The following is a 20,234-nucleotide window of genomic DNA, read 5'->3' on the forward strand; positions in this document are numbered from 1 at the left end:
TCATAAATGAACATATCACATCTATGCATATATCTGGGCTCGTTAGTTTTTCCACTGCTAATATGAAGTCTATGCCAGTACTTTTGTCCTTCTGTTACAAAGCTTCTTCCCAGACCTCAAAGCCAAGCAGTCTCTCTATAGGAATTCCTTGAAGAAATAAAACTAACAATGGCTAAAAAGTCTATGTTTGATTTCCTTGGCTCAAAGCCCTGGGATTTCTCTGTGTTTGCATAGGAAGAGGTTCCAAATCAGGTGCTGGCGGGAGGCAGACTTGTCGGCTCATTTCCTCAGATCCCTGGGCTCTTGCCAAGAAAACCTATAGAGGAATTCCAGCTTAAGGAGCAGTGAGTGAAAGCTGGTTTAGATGGCATAGACTAGAGAGATTTATGAATTGGCCAGCAGTGCTGCGGATTACAACTGCTCACAATGCAACCCCATGGCTTGTTCTAAGAATGATGGACTTGAGACAAGCTTGTTTAGACACCTGGCTTCATAGCAGATGAGAACAACAACCAAAGCAGATTCCCTTGAGCAGGACAAAGCACTGAAGTTGCTGCCAACCTGTGAAGGGAAGTCTAATGATGTGTAGGAGGCATTGTTTAGGGAATTATTAAATCCATAGTGAACAGACTCTTTATGCCAAGGATGGGGAACCTGTAGGCCTTCAGACATTGTCAGACTCTATGTCCCATCATCCCTGGACGGTGTGGCCAATGGTCAGCAACAATAGGATCTGTAGTCCAACAACTTCTAGAGGGCTGCAAGCTCTCCACCTCTGCTTTATGATCTATCAGAGCCTCTCACAACTAAGTGTCTGTAAGCCCATGGAGCAGAAACAGCATGCCTAAGCAGTAATTTGTATTTAGACAACACTCAGGTGACTGGCAAGGGGGGAAAGCCTTTTGCGTAGCTCAAACGTGCTGGACACTCCCCAGCACTCATTAATTGTTGCTTTCACTCTGGTCCCAGAGTGTGGCCTGAGAGGATATTGCATTCTTCCCACCTCCAGATAGACAGTAATGCAAATGTTGGTTCATATCCAAAGGATCCTTTGGCAAACCAGTAAAGGGTTTTCTAATCTAGCATGCTTTCTGACATGCACTGTGTTGCAATCTTCTGATCCTAAGCATAAGGATCAATTACAATGAGGTGCTGGCTGTACGAAAGGAGTTTTCCTTATGCAAGGTTCAGTATGGCCCTGGCCTGTGTTTAAATTATACTTATTCATGTGTGCAGCATCCACGTGGAGGAATAGTATCTGTCCAGGCCAAAGATTGCTAATGAGCACATGCCTGGAATTGCACATGGGTCAAGAAGAACCCTTTAAAAATGGTACCAGGCTGCATGGGACTCTATACCCATGCACACACAACCTCTCCTTTAAATCAACCCCAAGGAATTTCCCCTCCAAGCAGACTCAGCTGCCAGCTTTGCAGTGGTTGTCAGTATTAATGACTGCATGATAGTCATCCACCATCCAATGCCCTGATGATGTCCTAGTGTGGGGTGGGAATCAAATGTTTCCTTCCACAAAGAAAACCTTGAAGTCATCTGTGTGTTTGATCCAAATGACAAAATGCCTCCAGTGTTTAAAGGAAAGAACAGTGCAAGGGAGATTGGCTCTTCCTACAAGGGACAGGAGAGAACAATGGCAGGCACAGAACACAGGCAATTGTTATTATTTCTTTAATTTATTATTTATTGAATTTCTATGCTTCCCTTCATCTGAGGATCACTGGGCAGTTTATGTAACATAAAGGTAAAGGTAAAGGGACTCCTGACCATTAGGCCCAGTCGTGACCGACTCTGGGGTTGCGGTGCTCATCTCGCTTTATTGGCCGAGGGAGCCGGCGTACAGCCTCTGGGTCATGTGGCCAGCATGACTAAGCCATTTCTGGCAAGCCAGAGCAGCGCACGGGAACGCCATTTACCTTCCCGCCGGAGCGGTACCTATTTATCTACTTGCACTTTGACGTGCTTTCAAACTGCTAGGTTGGCAGGAGCAGGAACTGAGCAATGGGAGCTCACCCTGTCACGGGGATTCGAACTGCCAACCTTCTGATCAGCAAGTCCTAGGCTCTGTGGTTTAACCCACAGCGCCACCCGCGTCCCAGTCGCTAGGTTGGCAGGAGCAGGGACCGAGCAACGGGAGCTCATAGTAACAAACAAAAGCAATACCTCCATCCCTGCACGGTCTAAAAGGCCATAGACTCTATAATTAGCCAAAGGCCTGGGAGAAGAGGAATGTTTTTGCCTGGTGCCTAAAGATATGTAGTGAAGGCACCAGGTGAGCCTCCCTGGGGAGAGCGTTCAAGAGAAAGCTATGGTTTGAGTAAAGCTTTTGACAAAGTCTACCATGATATTCTTGTGGAGAGGCTGGTAACCTGTGAGCTGGACAAGGTAACTGTTAGGTAGTAGCAGTACCACAATATTCTGCCTTGGTCAGACCACACCTGGAATAGTATGTCCAGTTTTGGGCACCACAGTTTAAGAAGGGTGCTGACAAGCTGGAATGGGTGCATAAATATATGTATTGAAGGTGCCAGGTAAGTCTCCCTGGGGAGCACATTCCACAAACAGGGAGCCACCACAGAAAAGTCCCATTCTCATGTTGCCATCCTCCAGACCCCTCGGGGGGGGGGGAGCACATGAAGAAGGGTCTCAGGTGGGTCTTGTGGGGTCCAGGTAGGCAAACCAGAGTTACCTCCTGAACCTTTTAAGCATAGTCCTGCTACTTAGGTTTAATTGCAGGTCACAGCAGTGGCTTGTACCAGTTTGCAAGAAGAGGAGGAGAAGAAATGCCTCCTCAACTGTTTCTCAGTCTATCTACTTCACAGCAACTTCTGGCTCATCAAACTGTTTCTTGCATCTGCATTCTCCATAACACCCTGCAAAACTACTCTCCTTTTCTACTGGATTCCTCTCCTAGCCCATCATGACTTTCCTCAGGATTCAGGTCTTTTCCTGGCTGGGTTTCTGGGTGCTGTGATTATTGACATAGTGATAAAAGTTTCCTGTCTCTGTTTCAGGGTCTCATTTTGAATGTATATTAGGAAAAAAACCTTCACTTTGTTTCCCAATTCTCACAATAGGTTGTCTGTAGTGGGGATCCTTTGGGGCTGGAGATTTCTTTTAAGCTAAGGTAACTGGAAGGAGCCAGTTTGGGTGGGTGGATTTCAAGCTCAAAGCTGCTGAAAACATTTCAGGGGTTGTGTGTGTGTGTGTGATTTGTCAATAGCCACTCTGCCTCTCCTGGTTACTCCCCCCCCTCACCCATCATCAGAAGTTGTTGCTGGAGAACCAAGGGGTGTGTAGAATGAAAGATACTAATGGAAGTGGTAACATTGATCATAGAACTGCAGAGTTGGAAGGGACCACGAGGGTCATCTAGTCCAACCCCCCGCAGTGCAGGAATCTTTTGCCCAACATGGGGCTCAAACCCACAACAATGAGATTAAGAGTCTCATGTTCTACCAACTGAGCTACCTCGTGTACTTTAAAATAAATACAGTGAAGTAGAACACAAAAGTCTGTTGCAATGGATCAGTTCCCATTTGTTATTTGCACAACTCAACTTCTCAGAAGCTTGCAAAGAAATTAAATCTGTATTTCTGATTTTTAAAAGGTAGTCTAGATCTCCTATTACTGAAAGCATCATGCAAAGCCTTGCAAATGCTACTGAGGCCACAGGATGGCATTACTTTGTTCTACTGTTTGAATCTTTATTGTAGCCAACTACTAATTAGATAATCATCACCAATTTGAATGTGAACTGATGATACTATTTTGAATACAGGACCACTCCCTACCTTGGAGGGCTCCAGTTGCCCCCTCTTTAATTGTATTATGACACTCTGCAAATATTTCTTTGCCCTGCCAAGATTCTGTTTTGATTTAGCCTGCTCTCTCTTCCCTTTGTGATTATGTTTGGATAGTCAGCTCTGGTATGGGTTTGTTGTTGTTGTTTTTAAGCTCCCGGCTTTATTTTATTGTTTGATTGTGTTTGTTTTAGTTTGTGATTGCGAGCTACTTTGGGGACTCTGTGAGAGGCTGAAAGGAAGAATGGAAATATTGCAATAGATAAATAAATGAATACTACTCTGAAAGAATATCAAAGTAGTGCACCCAGGCACCATTTTCAACCCTTACTCAGTCCTTCCTAGCTCAGTTTTCAAGTGGTTTTCTTTATAAACACATGAGAGGTTAAAAACATAGGAAGATGAGATCAGGGGGCCATCAAGCCCAGAGTCACCTTTCCTTCAGTGGCCAACCAGATGCCTACAAAAGCCCCTAAGCAGGATGGGAATGCAACAGCACTCTTTCGTTCATGGTACTCAGGGGCAAGTTACGGTACCTCTGTTTCTGGAGGTATCATACATCCATCATGACCAGCAGCCATTGATATCTTCCCTGAAATTGTCTAATCCCCATTTAACCATTGAGGTTCCTCAATGAAAAGATTGGCAATGGCACAGAAGCTGCCTGAAGTTAGCTTGTCCACTACTGCTGATTGTCCTCTCCATTCCACAGGAGTAGAAGGGTGCTGGATCCAGGGATCCAGGATCTGCACTTCCAGATCGCGCTGGGCAAGAGCTAGACTCACAGCCACAGTTGGAATCCTATATGTGAATTGTGGTGGAACCTTAGGATGGATCCCATAATCCTCATCAATGAACTTTTCACTCAGTGCTAAAAGTCTTGGTCCCTCCATATACATTTAGTTGAGGGTTGCTCCCTTAGTTACACCTATAGTTCTGCAATACATGCAAGTGCAAAAGATCACTCTGGGGTGGTTTTGGTGGGAAGCAGCATACATATCAAATCAGGTATCTTCTCTTTGAAAAGAAAAGGGACACACTCCTGTTGCTGGTCATATGAACATAATTGGATCAGACAAAGAGTCTTCATTGAACCTTTTTACCACATAGGCATCTTAGCCAGCACAGCTTTGATATCCTAGAGAAGACAAAGGCAAATGTGTTATCGGTGACATAAGGCCCCATCCATAACAGTAACAGTATGCAGTTGTCAGAGAGAAGGCTGAGGTAGGCCTCTTATTTTTGACATGCCTTAAAAAAAACACCAGGGTGGGGCCTTAATTAACTATGCAATCTAGCGCACAATATGATTCTGCTGCCCTTGTATTTCAATTGGGAAACCTCATCGGTGAGACAGTCAAGAGAAGGATCACATGACTTTCCCAAGGAAATTCTGTTGTGATGCCTGGCTTGTTTATCTAGGTTTACATTCTTTCTCAGGGTATGAAAGAGCCCACATCTGAGTGGCAGACAAGGAAAAAGAGGGATTGCTTATTTTGGCACATACCAGATCAAACTTTTCATCTTTTGCTAGCAAATCATACACAGAGATTTCTTTCTTTCTTTCTTTCTTTCTTTCTTTCTTTCTTTCTTTCTTTCTTTCTTTCTGTTAATTCACATCTATATAAATTAGCATATGCCATTTTTATGCAAATACATGCCCTCTTTAAATGCTCTATTTGGGGAGGCAGTGTGAATGTGGCTACATCTCAGGTGAACTTTGGCAGGCTGTGGATTCTGTCTTGAACCAACCTGCACTGCTGCTTTGGCAGAAAAAGTTCGGTATTTGGCGCCTGGCATGTCTTAAAGGTGCTGCCTCTTTCCATCTCACCACTCTGATGATCCTCACTGAGAATGCCCTCTGAAACATACCATCCATGTGGCAACTAAATATCACTTTCCCCAAATACCTCTCACTTTCACAGCTTTTCTTTACAGCAAGCAGAAGGGGCCACACCAGGAGTTTCTGGGGGCTCTTCTGCTGTGGAATGTTTTGCTTTGGAAAAATCAGGCACATCTGCCACCGAAGAACTCTGAGCTCCCCCCTCGGACATGTTGAATTCCAGTTTATACTTCTAATAAAAAAAAGGATTTTTCTGCCTAGAGCTTGCTTCCTAAGTAGTCAGTGAAAAAAGTGTCTAGTTACAATTGTGGTTTCTCCGTAGAGCAGAGCCAGGAGTAGCGAAGGAGGTTTCTGCTGGGCTTCACTCGTGGCCATTCAGCATGAAAACAAGTCTAGTGGCTAATCAGGCAGGCTTTGGTGGAAGTAGTACTGTTTGTGTGTGTTGAGGGGCGGGAGAGAGGAGAGGGCTGGGATCAGGGGATCACGTTTCATTGTGACATCACTGGTCCTCATTCCAAGCAGAGATGCAGACAAACTAATCCACTGGAAAAGGCAAAAATCATCCAGCTTAACCCGGTTGGAGGGGATATTCAGGACGGCGTTGGAAGCAACTGATCACCAGGATTTTGAACCAGCCACAGGCTTTGCCTAGTCTGAGCGGAGGTAGGTGCATCCACCACTGTATGGGGAGCAGAGCTGCCTGATTTTTTAAAATATATATATATATATGAGATATTTTAGGGCTACATTGTCTACTGTATATAGTATGCAAGGAACTGGGGAGTTCTCAAAAGAAGGAATATTCATTACCATGATTCTCTGGATCAAGGCAATTCAAGTCAGGTCTAGCATTTAAAATAAAGGAGGGTAAATATTTTCATGGTGAGACACTTTCAAGTACTGGAGCTTCCTAAACCTTCCTTTCAAGGTTAAAGCATGGTCCTCCAGACCAGCTGCTCAGACTAACTTTCTGACAGTAAGAGCTGTTTGACAAGGGAACAAATTCCCATTAGAGGTGGTGGATTCTCCTTCCTTGGAGGTTTACAAGCAGAGCTTGGATGGCCATCTATCATGTATGATCTAGCTGAGATTTCTGCATGGGGGCAGCGGGTTGGAGTAGATGAGCCTCAGGGTCCCTTCCAACTCTACAATTCTATGATTCGATGAGCTCCTTGACCATTCCTGAAATCTCAAGGTATCCACTGATTTCTGAAACTCTTGGAGTCAATTCTGGAAAAACGAGCATTTCAAACTTGGCTCCAGGTTTTCAGCCACAGGAGATACATATCCTTGGAACCATTTAAGCATTGGTTGGATAAACATCTGTCATGGATGGGATGGGTCCAAGGAATTCTGTCTACAGGCAAAGGATGAAACAATTGGCCTCTAAAATCACTGCTCGCTGTGTCTCTATGGGCCCTGACGCTTTCATTATTTCCCCTGGTCCCCTACACTAAGTTCCTCTAAAGATGTATCTAAAGTCTAGCAAAGTTTTCAATTAGCGGGGAGAGAATAACATTGTTGAACAGTAATATTCCTGAGGGTGTTTGGAAACTGAGTTACAGCACTTCATTCATTCTGATGTATTATATTTAGCATCATACTGTTATTTACATCACAGTCCTAGACATGTTTACTCAGAAACAAGTCCCACTGTGTTCAGTGGAGCATACTCCCAGGTAAATGTGCATATGGTTGCAGCCTTAACTTCACAGCAATTGAGCCGTCATAGGGCCCATCCAAACAACTTTTCAATTGCATGCTCATGATGATTTGTGATAATGATGGTATCAGGGGTGGTCATACACAATCTTGCTTTCAATACTGTTTCCACCAGCAAATGTTTTGGGGTGTTCATACAGCCTCATTTCCATTCAGTGCATATCCTGCAACTTCCTGCTGAAATTCCAAAAGTTTTTATACCACAGATGTTCAGGGTGTTGTCCTGCATATGTCCCACTGTAGTCCCTCCAGACAGCAATAATTTGGTAACATTGGGGAAGCACTGTTGATATATAATAAATCCACCACTATTGTGTCAAGAATATGTTGCAAAATTCCTCTGCAATAAAATATGTTGTAAAAATCATCCACAATAAAACACATTGCAAAATTCATCCACAACCAAACACTAGAGACCTGTCCTGAGTCTTTCTCTCTCCCCCCTGTATTATTATCATCAGAGTCTCAAGACCTAGTATGTTGGCAGAAGTGTAATTTCTAGCTCACCAATAAAAGTTGCTATCATCATGGTAGCTAACTAAAGGTCTGGTATGAAATGTGCATGTTTGTGGTTAGGAGGGAGTGGGGAGTAAAGGAGAACAATTCTGGGAAGGCTTGGCTGTCACAAGATAGCCCTTAATGCCCGGGGCTATACAGAGTGTGTTTTCTATAAAACAATAGAACTCCTTCTGTTATGGATTAGTTTCATCTGAAATGCCATGCAATTTTTTCTTTAGCGCTTGTCTGTAAGTGAGAATATTGCTAGCAGTGCTCATTAGTGCACTTCCATAATAACAGAGTGGGGTTTCTATCTCCAAAGTTAGGGGGGGTGCAGGTTGTCGTGTTAGTCATTAGGATCTGGATGGACAGAGAAATCTAGAGATGGTACAAAAAAGCATCTGAAATACTAGGTTCTGTTTTTAGACCTGAGGTGTGTGTTCTAGTGATACAGAGCAGCCCAGAGGAGTTGGGTTATTTTATTTATTGCTGAGGATATATCTGTTTGTCTATTAGACCAAAATAGGTAGGTGGATCTAGGACTCTAGCTTTTGGAGGCAAGAGGCATGAAATAGACATTACCATGGAGGAGTGGGAATGGGGGTGGTAAAGGTGATAAGAACCTTTAATGTACTGGGGGGGGGGGAACCTGCTTGACACTTAATTGGCTGCAACTGCAAGTGAATGACAGAAATAGCAATTGCATCCCCTCTTCCTTACCCAAGGGCCATTTCTTTCAGAACAACTGTTAACTACCTGATACAATGCAACAGATGTCCCTGTCTCAGTGGCAGCCGCATGGCTGAAGTCAAACAACCCCCAATATTTTGAATGAACTAGCCTAGAAAAATGATCATGGACAAGAATAACTTCGTGCTGAGTGAATATTTTCACAGCATGACTGCTCCCTCATTGACCTCACAGTCTTTGTTCTAAAAGGAAGCTTGTACAATATACATGAAAGGCAAGCTTGGGGATTAACATTCATAGCCTTATGGCAGAGAAAGCACAGCGGCTTAAATAGACTAGGACTTGAGTTCCTGGCTTGGGACAACAATAGCCCATAACCATCTGTTAGCTATTATATTTTTCAATGCTAAAATAATTGTAAATAAACTGTGATCTGAAATGATCGAAATGCGCTTTTACTATTGTTCTGGATATAATACCTCAGGTTTAACTTTCCTGTCTGCCTGATGAAACATCTTGCAGTTATATATACATCTTTCACGGGAGTTACATTCTGGTGATAGCGTGTAAAGCTAAAATAACGTATAGTCAAAATACATTGGGTTCAATGGTGGGTGGGATTGCCTTTCCTCATATAGTTCCACAGGAACACAAGAAACTGCCTTATACCAAGTCAGCCCAGTGGTCCATCTAGTTCAGTATTGCCTACACTGATTGGCAGGAGGTCTCCAGGGTTACAAGAAGGGGACATTCTCAGCCCTACTTGGAGGTACGGCCACTGAGCCACAACCCTTCCCCACACCTCAGGGATTCATTAAGTGGTTGTCTCTGAATATATCCCCCTCTTCTAAGTTCTGTTTCTTTTTTTGCAGGCATTGATGGCCTTGTAGAGAAGATTGCAGTGACCGGTGCTGAGGACCCAAGTGTCCAAGGGATGTTTTTTGGCAAGGGTGATGAATGGATGCCAAGTTCCCGAAAGCTTGTGAGAATGTCTCGGCCAGCTAACTTAGTCACCTTTCTCTTGCTGTTTTTGTGCTGGGATGTACTCACTCGAGCCCTGCCTGTCGGCCCAGATTACTTGCAGCGTGGCTGGCAGAGGCTTCTGGAAGAGGGAGAGAGCTGTGTGCAATGTAGATTGGAAGAATGTCCCACGCCACGTGGCTGCCTTGCTGGGGTGGTGCTGGATGCTTGTGACTGCTGTTGGGAGTGTGCCAATCTGGAGGGCCAGATCTGTGACTTGGACAATACCAACCACTTCTATGGCAAGTGTGGGGATCACTTAGAGTGTCGCCTTGATTCTGGGGACCTACGGCGCGGTGAGGTCCCTGAGCCTCAGTGCACTTGCCAATCTAGCCAGGCTCTCTGTGGCTCTGATGGCAAGACCTATGCCCAAATATGCAAATTTCAAGAGGTGCATAACTCCCATCCAGAGGCTAATCTCACTGTGGCCCATGAAGGACCCTGTGAATCAGGTAAGGCTTTTGCAGGTTTTCTCTAAATTTCCAAGTGAAGCTGCAAGCGATGATTTGGAAATAAAATGAGAAGACATTTCTCCAGATTTACATTTCAAGAAAAAGGGGCATTTGGGAAATGAAACAGAAGGTCAGCTTTAAGCTGGACAAAAGAGAAATGGGGAATGCTTTGACAGCTACCTTAAACCAGTTCAAGCTTTTGTTTTTCGAGCCCAGTACAATGACTTCTGAAAGTGTTCCAGGATCTCAGGCAAAGATCTCCCCCATCACTTGCCATGTGAGCTTTTTAAACTGCAAATGCCAGGTATTAAACCTCGACCTAGGACTTTCTGTATGCAAAGTACAACCTCATCTTAAGAGAGATGCATAGACCTCTTCACAGTGCACTGTAATTATTTTCTATGGAAAGCTGTGAAGACCAAGATCATGGGGTTCCACCTCTCCCAAAAGCAGTAAGTAATTGAAAACAAGGCCTGTATGGTTGTTAGGGGGCACCTCCCTATGACGACATCTCCAGTGCTTAGAGTGAACCTAAACATCTGGCCAGAAGCCTCTTAAATGGCAAAGTGAGACCAGTCTTCTTTTTCTTTTTCTGTGTCATTTTCACATGTGCTCAATCACATGTCCATTCCAGCCTATTTCATATCATCTGGATATTTTTTGATGCCATTGAAAAATCCAGGAATTATTATTTTATGTTTTTAAATATTTAAAGGTAAAGGTAAAGGGACCCCTGACCGTTAGGTCCAGTCGCGGATGACTTTGGGGTTGCGGCGCTCATCTCACTTTAGTGGCCGAGGGAGCAGGTATTTGTCTGCAGAGAGCTTCCGGGTCATGTGGCCAGCATGACTAAGTTGCTTCTGGTGAACCAGAGCAGCACACAGAAATGCCGTTTACCTTCCTGCCAGAGTGGTACTTGCACTCTGACATGCTTTCGAACTGCTAGGTTGGCAGGAGCAGGGACCGAACAACGGGAGCTCACCCTCTCATGGGGATTCAAACCACCGACCTTCTGATTGGCAAGCTCTAGGCTCTGTGGTTTAACCCACAGTGCAACCCGTGTCCCTCTTTTAAATATTTACTATCCCACAAGAAACACATTTCTAACCTGATTTTCCCTCAAAGCACATTTTTCTAAACATATTTTATTCTAAAATATACAGGTTGATCTGCATTTTTGTACATTTTTTTTTAACCTGGGGACTACATCACAAAATTCGGACAAAAAATAGATTGCTATTTAGTGTGCATGTTGCATAGTCTGGTCCGGAAAAGAAAGGGCTGTGCCAACATGTGCGTATCTTAAAATAGATGGAGCAATTCTGCTGGATTCCTTTGGAGGGGAACGATAGAAGAAATCCAAGGTGTTGGGGCAGGATGGTGTCACTGGGATTGCTAACATTTGGCCTCACATCACTACACTATTTGGAAGATCCAACTGAAACTTAAGAAGGTGCCTGAAATTAGCCAGAGACTCTTTGGTGAACTGATCAAGGATTACAGTACCCATTCTGCAGCTCTCCAAGGTCTCAAGTAGAGAGCTATCTATCTATCCCAACACTTGGCACCCAATCCTTTGTTAGCTGGAGATTGACCTTGGGGACTTCTGCATGCAGAGTACATGCTCTACCACAGAGCTCTGGACCCCTCCCCATGCAGCCAACCTCACAACAGGAGGAAGAGAGGGGCCAGGATGCTTTAAATGTAGCCAAAGCATCTGACAGTAAAGCAGGCTGATTAGCAGCTGCCACAAGGATGTCACGTTTCTGCTGCAACATGAGACTCAAGCGACATTCCCTGAGAAGCACTTCATTTAAACGAGTATGACAAAGCTCTGGACCACCGTTTAGGGGCCAAGGGCTGTGGTTCACAGATGTGCCATGATGCAAACACATGCTTGACTAACAACTGCTGGTGGGCATGGCGAAGAGGACTATTCAGCTCAGTCATAAAAAGCCTGGCTTTTTTCTGTTTATAAGAAATAAGGCAGTGTAGTGCAACAGTTGTACAGAACAATGTGCTTAATTATTATTATTGTGGTGGTTGCTGCTGCAGCACCTAAAATTGCTAGTTGCTGAACAAAAATATTAAAATTACACAGGCACTGCTTGCAAGCTGACAATTGAAAGGTAAATATCACATCATGTACTAGAAAGATTACTTGGAAAACACACCTAAATCAGATCTCAGCTAGAACAAGCTGAGAGAACTAATCTATAAAATCCAGCATGAAAATGTTTTGTCTTCATATACAAGCAACCCAGAGATTATTTCTCTCAGATAGTTTTGGGTCTTTTCCAGAGCCCCACATCATATCGCCTCCCTATGACATCTGGAACATCACTGGGCAAGATGTGATCTTTGGCTGTGAGGTCTTTGCATACCCCATGGCATCTATTGAATGGAGAAAGGAGGGATCGGACATGCTGCTTCCTGGAGATGACCCCCACATCTCCGTTCAGGTGAGCTACGAGTTCCAGCAAGAGCTCAGGGGGAGAATGGCTTGTGTTTATGGGGCAGGTCTGAAAAAGGATTTTTCAGCAGAAGATACTCAGATTACTCAGTTATATGGCAGGCCTAATTTACCTTCTTTTAGCAACTGCATAGCATGTTTAGCATCTTCCATCACTTACCGTATTTTTTGCTCTATAAGACTCACTTTTTCCCTCCTAAAAAGTAAGGGGAAATGTGTGTGCATCTTATGGAGCGAATGCAGGCTGCGCAGCTATCACAGAAGACAGAACAGCAAGAGGGATTGCTGCTTTCACTGCGCAGCGATTCCTCTTGCTGTTCTGGCATCTGAGATTCAGAATATTTTTTTCTTATAATAATAATATAATAATTTATTATGTGTACCCTGCCCATCTGGCTGGGTTTCTCCAGCCACTCTGGGCGGCTTCCATAGAAACCAAAAATACAGTAAAATATCACAAACTTCCCTGAACAGGGCTGCCTTAAGATGTCTTCTGAATGTCAGGTAGTTATTCATCGCTTTGACATCTGATGGGAGGGCGTTCCACAGGGCGGGCACCACTACCGAGAAGGCCCTCTGCCTGGTTCCCTGTAGCTTTCCTTCTCGCAATGAGGGAACCGCCAGAAGGCCCTCGGTGCTGGACCTCAGCGTCCGGGCAGAACGATGGGGGTGGAGACGCTCCTTCAGGTATACTGGGCCGAGGCCATTTAGGGCTTTAAAGGTCAACACCAGCACTTTGAATTGTGCTCGGAAACGTACTGGGAGCCAATGTAGGTCTTTCAAGACCAGTGTTATGTGGTCTTGGCAGCCGCCCCCAGTCACCAGTCTAGCTGCCGCATTCTGGATTAGTTGTAGTTTCCGAGTCACCTTCAAAGGTAGCCCCACGTAAAGCGCATTGCAGTAGTCCAAGCGGGACTTGTTTTCCTCCTCCAAAAACTAGGTGCATCTTGTGGTCTGGTGTGTCTTATAGAACGAAAAATATGGTAGGCTGACCTTAGGTCTTCTGCCCGCCTACCACAGATATGCCACAGATGAAGTTTCATTTTCTTCAGAATACAGTGGTACCTCGGGTTAAGAACTGAATTCATTCTGGAGGTCCGTTCTTAACCTGAAACTGTTCTTAACCTGAGGTACCACTTTATCTAATGGGGCCTCCAGCTGCTGCTGCGCTGCCACTGCACAATTTCTGTTCACATCCTGAAGCAAAGTTCTTAACCCAAGGTACTATTTCTGGGTTAGAGGAGTCTGTAACCTGAAGCACCTGTAACCCGAGGTACCACTGTATGTCTTTTTTGCTGCTGAAAAAACAGTTGCATCCCTGCACGTACATTTCCTTTGTTACAGTGAAGTTCAATTATCTTCTACTTTTTACTGTTCCCCTTTGAGGAAGAATAATATATGTATCCACAATGGCAGATGTGGAATATTGTACTCACTGTGCATAACCCTAAAAGGCTCACCAAGTTATCTTCAGAAGGGTTAACAGGCTTGGAGGTCCATCCCAAAATAGAACTTGAGAGGCTGTAGGGCAGCCGCTTGTATACCCTTCTATTTAAAGGGCGTGTAAGGAAGTCCTGGGAAACTTTTATAGAAACTACAAATCTTTATTATTATTGTATGGAATGTTTGGGTGAGGCGAAAACTACATCACTGCTGGACTGAGAAGCTTGGGGAAGCTCCATGTTTCAGGCAGGGGGAAAGTAGTGTTATGCTTCTGATGGCATCTTCCAGCTAGAATGAATTTCAAGTCACTTTCCTTGACTGCTTTTTCTTGCTGGACCACACATCGGGGATGAAACCCAACAAATGAAAACTGGAACCAGAAACAGCTTTCCCACAGGGAAAAGCTGAAACAATGGAATAATCTCCAGTGAGAAACTCCATTTTCTGCGAGTTAATTAAAAACAGTTTAAATGAAACATTATGGAATATATTGCGCAGAAAAATCTTCAGTGTGAGGGCAGGTATTAAACCAGATCATGCTACCAAGGTCCTAATGCACCCCTAAATCCCCATGCACCCCTACAACTTTAGGATTCTATCTTTAAAATGGAATGGAAATCCTAGGCAGGTGGGAAGCGGTCTTCATCAAACACAGTAGTATTTACATTCTGGCAATCCCGCCCAGGATTGTGCTGTAAATCAGTCAGTCCCACTGGAGGATCCTTATTTTAAGGTTAGGTTTCCCAGTTTAATCAGGTAATCTACTGCTTTGTGACTGCATATTTTAGTCTATTGCACAGACTTGTATAGCTTTGTAAGAATGCAGAGAAACCTAGTTTTCATTTTAAAAGTTTGTAGACCTCATCTTAAAACTATATGTATGTAGGCATATAGTTAAGTATGTAGGCATAATCTTCTAAGAGCCGAGAAATCAAAGGGGATGTGGGTGTGGCATTCAGCAATTGAGAGTGAAGTTTTTGAGTCCCATATAAAGCTTTTTGATTCAATCCATGGCAAGCAGTCCCTCTCCTACTGACTCCACAAACCCAGTCCCTGCCAAGACATTACAAATTCTGGAATTTGTTTCAGTGTTGTGCTGCTATTAGATAAGCAAATGACTATTTCAGAGTGATCTTTTAAATTCTGTGCTTCATGCATTTCTGCCCATTGGTGAGGTAACATCACTTTTTGGATGTGATTCTGTGCTCACTGAGTTGACAAAAGAAAGAGAAAGACAGAGCCTGTACATTCACTTTCTGAGGAAAACTGCTTGTATCCTGTTTACAAAGGAGACTGAGAAACAAGAAGACAGTTTGTGGTCACTTTCCAGTCCGTTCTGATTTATGCTCTAAAAGAAAAGAGAGAGTGTGCCGCAGTACAGTTTGCTACATCTGCAAGGAATTTAGATTGTTTTCCAGTTCAGAGTGGGGGTGAGGGGAGACTTGGTATTTCACAGCAGGCTGAGATGTCCTAGAAAATACACAAGTACAAAATATGTATGCGTCAAGTGTGAAATGTGTGTGCATATGTACATCTTTTAAAAACCCAGAAGTGGGCCACCTTTCTTGTTTATGTGTACCCAAACACTCAGGATGGTGGAATATCCCATTTAAAGTGAGAACAAGGAATATGGTGGAATCCTACAGTTTCCAAATATGTACAGAGATGACAGAAAGAGACTAATTGTTTGCTCTAACTGCTGGGATTAGGAAAAGAGAAAAAGGGTCTAAATTATAGGAAGACAAATAATGAAGAAGAAATATGCATGCCTCAGAGGTCGTGGAAACCTTTTAAAGTGAAACATTCAGTCTTATTGGCCCTGCTTTAGAACAGGAAAATGAGTCAACAGCTTTTGCATTCCAGGTGTGTGGCTTTCTAAATAACAAAAGGTGTCCTATGTGACACCTTTTATCATTTATAAATGACAAGATATGCTTGTGCAAGAAAATATGTTTCAGAGAACGTGATAGTGCTTCACTTGAAAGGAGGGCAAATGGAGCGATGCTAAAACTGAGATTTGACTGTGCAACGAATATCTTAGATATGCCTGAATTGATTGATCTGTGATACAGGGACTGTCTCAATAACTCCCCATTGGAGATTTCGGCAGCAATCCACTTGCTGTAAAGTTTTTAACAATGGAATTGTGTCTCTCCTGTTGGTATATAATTAACTCTAGTTTAGGGGAGGCCCTCAGAAATATGAGGTGACCAGCTGGCTGCAGATTCAAGCTGTGCGAGTAACTGATGAGGGGACTTACCGCTGCTTTGCGAGGAACAACGTTGGGCAGGTGGCAGCTCCAGCCAGCCTCATGGTTCTCACTCCTGGTAAGTAGTTCCTATTCTTCCTTGCCTCCTCCTGACGGATTCATTGTGTTGACATTTCAGGCCCAGCACACCAAACACCCTTTGCCATATGTGAGAGCAAATCTTCAATGTCTCTTTAGTCTTCCCCTCTTCTGAGCTATCTGATATTATTCAGGCAACCGCTGATCTGATATTCTTCAGGCAACCCCTGCTACCAGTGCTCCTTAACTACCAAGGAGTGTTTCATATATCCTGTGTAACCAACTGCGTTACAATTGAAGTTTTTTTTTTAAAAAAGAATCAAATGGTTTATCCATAACTACTGACTATACCAATCTAGTCCTTAGTAAAATGTTGTTAACAGTGTTTTCTAAATAAAAGGAATTCAGGTATATGGAATACCATTACCTCACACTCAGGGCAGAACTACACATTACCAAAACATGGTTGCCAACAAAACTGGCAGCCCTGTGTCCATTTCCCCTAGATTACATCCTCATTTCAATCAACATTTCCCCACCCCCTTTAGTGGCAGCAAGTCCTGTGTGTAAAGGGATTTTCAAAAAGGTAATGTACAGTGGTGCCCCACAAGACGAATGCCTCGCAAGACGAGAAACCTGCTAGACGAAAGGGTTTTCCGTTTTTCGAGGCACTTCACAAGACGAATTTCCCTATGGGTTTGCTTCGCAAGACAAAAACATCTTGCGAGTCTTGCGATTTTTTTCGCTTTCCCCCCTTTTTCTAAGCTGCTAATAGCCGCTTAGCCGCTAAGCTGCTAAGCCGCTAAGCCTTTAATAGCCACTAAGCCGCTAATAGCGCTAATCCGCTAAGCCACTAATAGGGGTGCTTCCGCAAGACGAAAAAAACCGCAAGACGAAGAGACTCGCGGAACGAATTATTTTCGTCTTGCGAGGCACCACTGTAATGCTGCCAAGATATGAGGGTAGTTGAACTACATGCTACAAAGGAACAAGTGGGTTCATAACAGGGGGCTCCCAGTTTCAGTGAAAACCATGTGCTTCCATAATGTTTAGTTCTTCTCTATGGTCACAATTCAACACAGAGTTAACAGTTCCATGGCAGACGACTTCTGGGCCCAAATTCTATTTTTTGTTCATTGTATCAGGATATCCCTCTTTAGCATTCAATTTAAAATATCTGCAAAAACAGTTAACACCAAATATTAGCTTAAGCATGCTATTGTTTGTGACATGCATGCTTGGTTGATTTATTGGTTTGGTGAAAAGAAATGCAGACAAAGACATGGAGATAAAATGTTTGACAAGTTGTTTGTCAGACGAGGCAGCTGCTTCAAGCAATGGATGCTGAGATGTGGACAGGGATGGTAGCCAATTCTTTCTGAACCCCTGTCCCAGCTATTCTCCTGTGTTAGAGAATAGAGAAGGGTGTGTCATGGGACCTGCACTGAGTCCCCCAAGGATGAGTAATATTCAGCTGTCAATCTGGTAAGTTTCTGCCCATGGAATGGGGTAGTGGTGACATCTTGTCCTTCACCTCAGGCAGCAGAACTGAGACTTGGGCCAGCCCTGATCTTGGCTGCTTGTAAAATGGACAACATCCAACTATCCCCACAGTGGTGAAGGATAGTGTCAGGGAACTGCCATCAGTGCCGGAGGGAGAGAGCAAAAGCCAGAGGGATTCCAGAGAGCGTCCAGGGATCGGGAGGAGCAGCCCATCTTCTGGGGAAGAGAATCAGCGTAGCACCAGTGGAGAAGGGGGGCAGATGGGGGAAGCGGCGAGGCGGTCCCATGACTCCTTGCCCGGGACCAGCGGGGAGAGTAGGGGTCCTCCACTGCCCACGCCCTCCTTGCGCAGAAGGCTTTCGCGCAGAGAGAGTAGGAGGAGACTAGGCATCAAAGAGCTTCTTTGCTGGAAGAAGTTTAAGAAACGCCCACTGACGGATTCTGCCAGCGATTGAGTCAGCCACGGGTGAGTGGCTGTCTGGACAGAAAAGGTTCACTTAGGCAACCCAGCCAGGTGTTTGCACCCAGCCGGGGAGATACAGCCGGCTTACGCACGAGCAACCCCTAGAACCATTACAGATAGATAGATAACAAAGAATACAAACACTGTACAAGGACTAATAATTTGCTTTGTGCCCTGTACTTGCAGATCAGCTGAACATGACCGAATTGGCCCTGCCCAAGATGCCCAGACTAGGGCCAGACGATGACATGGAGAGTGACGATGACTCATATGACTATTACTGATGGCACATGCATGAGGGAGCTGTCAAAGTGAAGAGCAATGTACATCTATTCCATTTTGAACATTTGCCTCCTCATCTACTGCAGACCTCTGAGATAGCCAGTACTGAACCTTTGTGCTGAAAATTTTCTATGGACAGTTTGGATATCAGTTAATTTTGGGTGGGGAAGATTTATGTATTTAATCATTTGACCCCTTCTTTTGTTAGGTGAAGGGGACAACAAGCAAGTGGAAAGAGGGGTTTTGTTTTTTTAGCTGATCCTAGAGCAAATGGGCATTAAATGGTACCTTGATCATCTTTGGAGAATATAGTTTCTTTGACCTCACATGTCTCAACACTCATGTAAACTTCCCCTTGAGGAAACGAGAGGCTTTATCCTCAATGCAGATAGCAGATACAAGATCCTTAGTTGAGAATATAATATGAGTGGGGGGGAGCACAAAACCCCCCAACCCCTCCACACCATAGTCCCAATCCAGATTGCCTCCCATACTTCAATTTTTTTTTTATGCAAATACTAATTGCATGAATGATATTTTGACTAGTTTGATCAGAGACCAGGGCTTCATCTAGACAATTTGATGGCACAGCACAGACTCTGGAGAAAAGACGAAGCTATGAGACCCCTTCTTGTGATGAGAACCCATCCTATTTCTTCTGTTCCAGATGCTCTCCACACGCTTGTTCTCTACCCTGCCCACCATTCCTTTGTTCCTTACCTTAAAGACTCCAAGTTGTCTTCTTAGCCTTGATCTGTACTTCTGTTTGGTCTGCTTCCTCACTTTGGATCAGCTCTTGCCCTCCAGATCAACTGCAGTGTCATTGTCTGAGACATTATTTGCCATATGAGCTGAATGCCTTGACGATTTTAAAGTGAAACCACCACTCACATGTAGCATTAGATACGAAGCCTCTTATGCAAATACACTGGCATGATCAACTCTTCCATACTGAAGACAGTGCGGATAGGTTACAATGGTATACAGTAGGGATGCATATCCCTGCAGCCCACTGAATCCTCAGGGCTCTGCCCAGGTCCCAACCCTCACTGGTCCTGCTCTGTATCTTCCTCTAGTGATTTTATCTGGCTGAAATGTGTCCTTTAACTGTGGTTACAACTCTTACTTGCCTGGATGGACAGTGGTATGTGACTGAGCACACCGACCACAGGTATGCTGTCCCCAAAAGGTTAACCACAAATGAATGTGGGGCCCTTGGCCGAAAAATGTTCCCCATCCCTGGTGTACAGCAATGTAAGAAGATTGACCTTTGAATAAGAACCACAATTCTCACTCCTGAAAATAAAGCAGACCTGGGAGAATCTCACTTTAAAGCGCAACTGGAGGCCTGACTTATATGCAGCAGCGTCTCTCAAGCCTTTTGTACAGATTCATCTGTGATCTCATTTGTGTTGTTATATTTGTTACTGTCCTTTGCTTTCTAACAAAATCAAAAGCAGGGCAGGGTGGAAAGCATTGTATTTCCTGAAGTGCTAGCGGACAGATCCACTTTCCCACTGGGTTTTCAAAGGTCTCATCAAAAGGTCTCATCAAAAGGTCTTTTCAGGTCTCATCAAAAGTCCTGAGGGAGCAGCTCCTGAGGATGTGTACACATCTGTTTTGTCCTTCACAGCTGAGATCCTTAGATGAAACTCTGGTTTCTGGGTGCCTCCCCCAGGAATAAAATGATATGCTCATTCAGAAGAGCTGGTGGGTAGTCCTTTGCCAAACCAGGATTTT

The 20,234-nt window shown here is 44.2% G+C and overlaps 1 protein-coding gene across 2 annotated transcripts; it reads left to right on the forward strand.

Moving 5' to 3' along the window:
* The first annotated feature begins 6,127 nt into the window (after positions 1 to 6,127).
* KAZALD1 (Kazal type serine peptidase inhibitor domain 1) lies at positions 6,128 to 18,795 on the forward strand. Of its 2 annotated transcripts, none has more exons than XM_081864014.1 (5): positions 6,128 to 6,324; positions 9,444 to 10,043; positions 12,345 to 12,505; positions 16,139 to 16,286; positions 18,399 to 18,795. In XM_081864014.1, the coding sequence occupies exons 2-5, from the start codon at positions 9,506 to 9,508 to the stop codon at positions 18,494 to 18,496; spliced, it is 945 nt and encodes a 314-aa protein (XP_081720140.1). In that variant the 5' UTR covers positions 6,128 to 6,324; positions 9,444 to 9,505; the 3' UTR covers positions 18,497 to 18,795. The 2 variants fall into 2 exon arrangements, with proteins under 2 accessions (XP_081720140.1, XP_081720141.1); XM_081864015.1 differs by lacking the exon at positions 6,128 to 6,324 and adding an exon at positions 9,208 to 9,340.
* Positions 18,796 to 20,234: the final 1,439 nt, after the last annotated feature.

Source organism: Podarcis erhardii (genome assembly GCF_964252035.2).
Source record: "Podarcis erhardii genome assembly, chromosome: 5".
NCBI lineage: Eukaryota > Metazoa > Chordata > Lepidosauria > Squamata > Lacertidae > Podarcis > Podarcis erhardii.

Excerpts from the sequence above, each read along its gene's own strand:
- KAZALD1 (XM_081864014.1), top strand. The coding sequence starts at position 9,506 with ATGTTTTTTGGCAAGGGTGATGAATGGATGCCAAGTTCCCGAAAGCTT. Across the intron at positions 10,044-12,344 it reads TGAAGGACCCTGTGAATCAG|AGCCCCACATCATATCGCCT; the intron begins GTAAGGCTTTTG and ends GGTCTTTTCCAG. Across the intron at positions 16,287-18,398 it reads CCTCATGGTTCTCACTCCTG|ATCAGCTGAACATGACCGAA; the intron begins GTAAGTAGTTCC and ends CTGTACTTGCAG.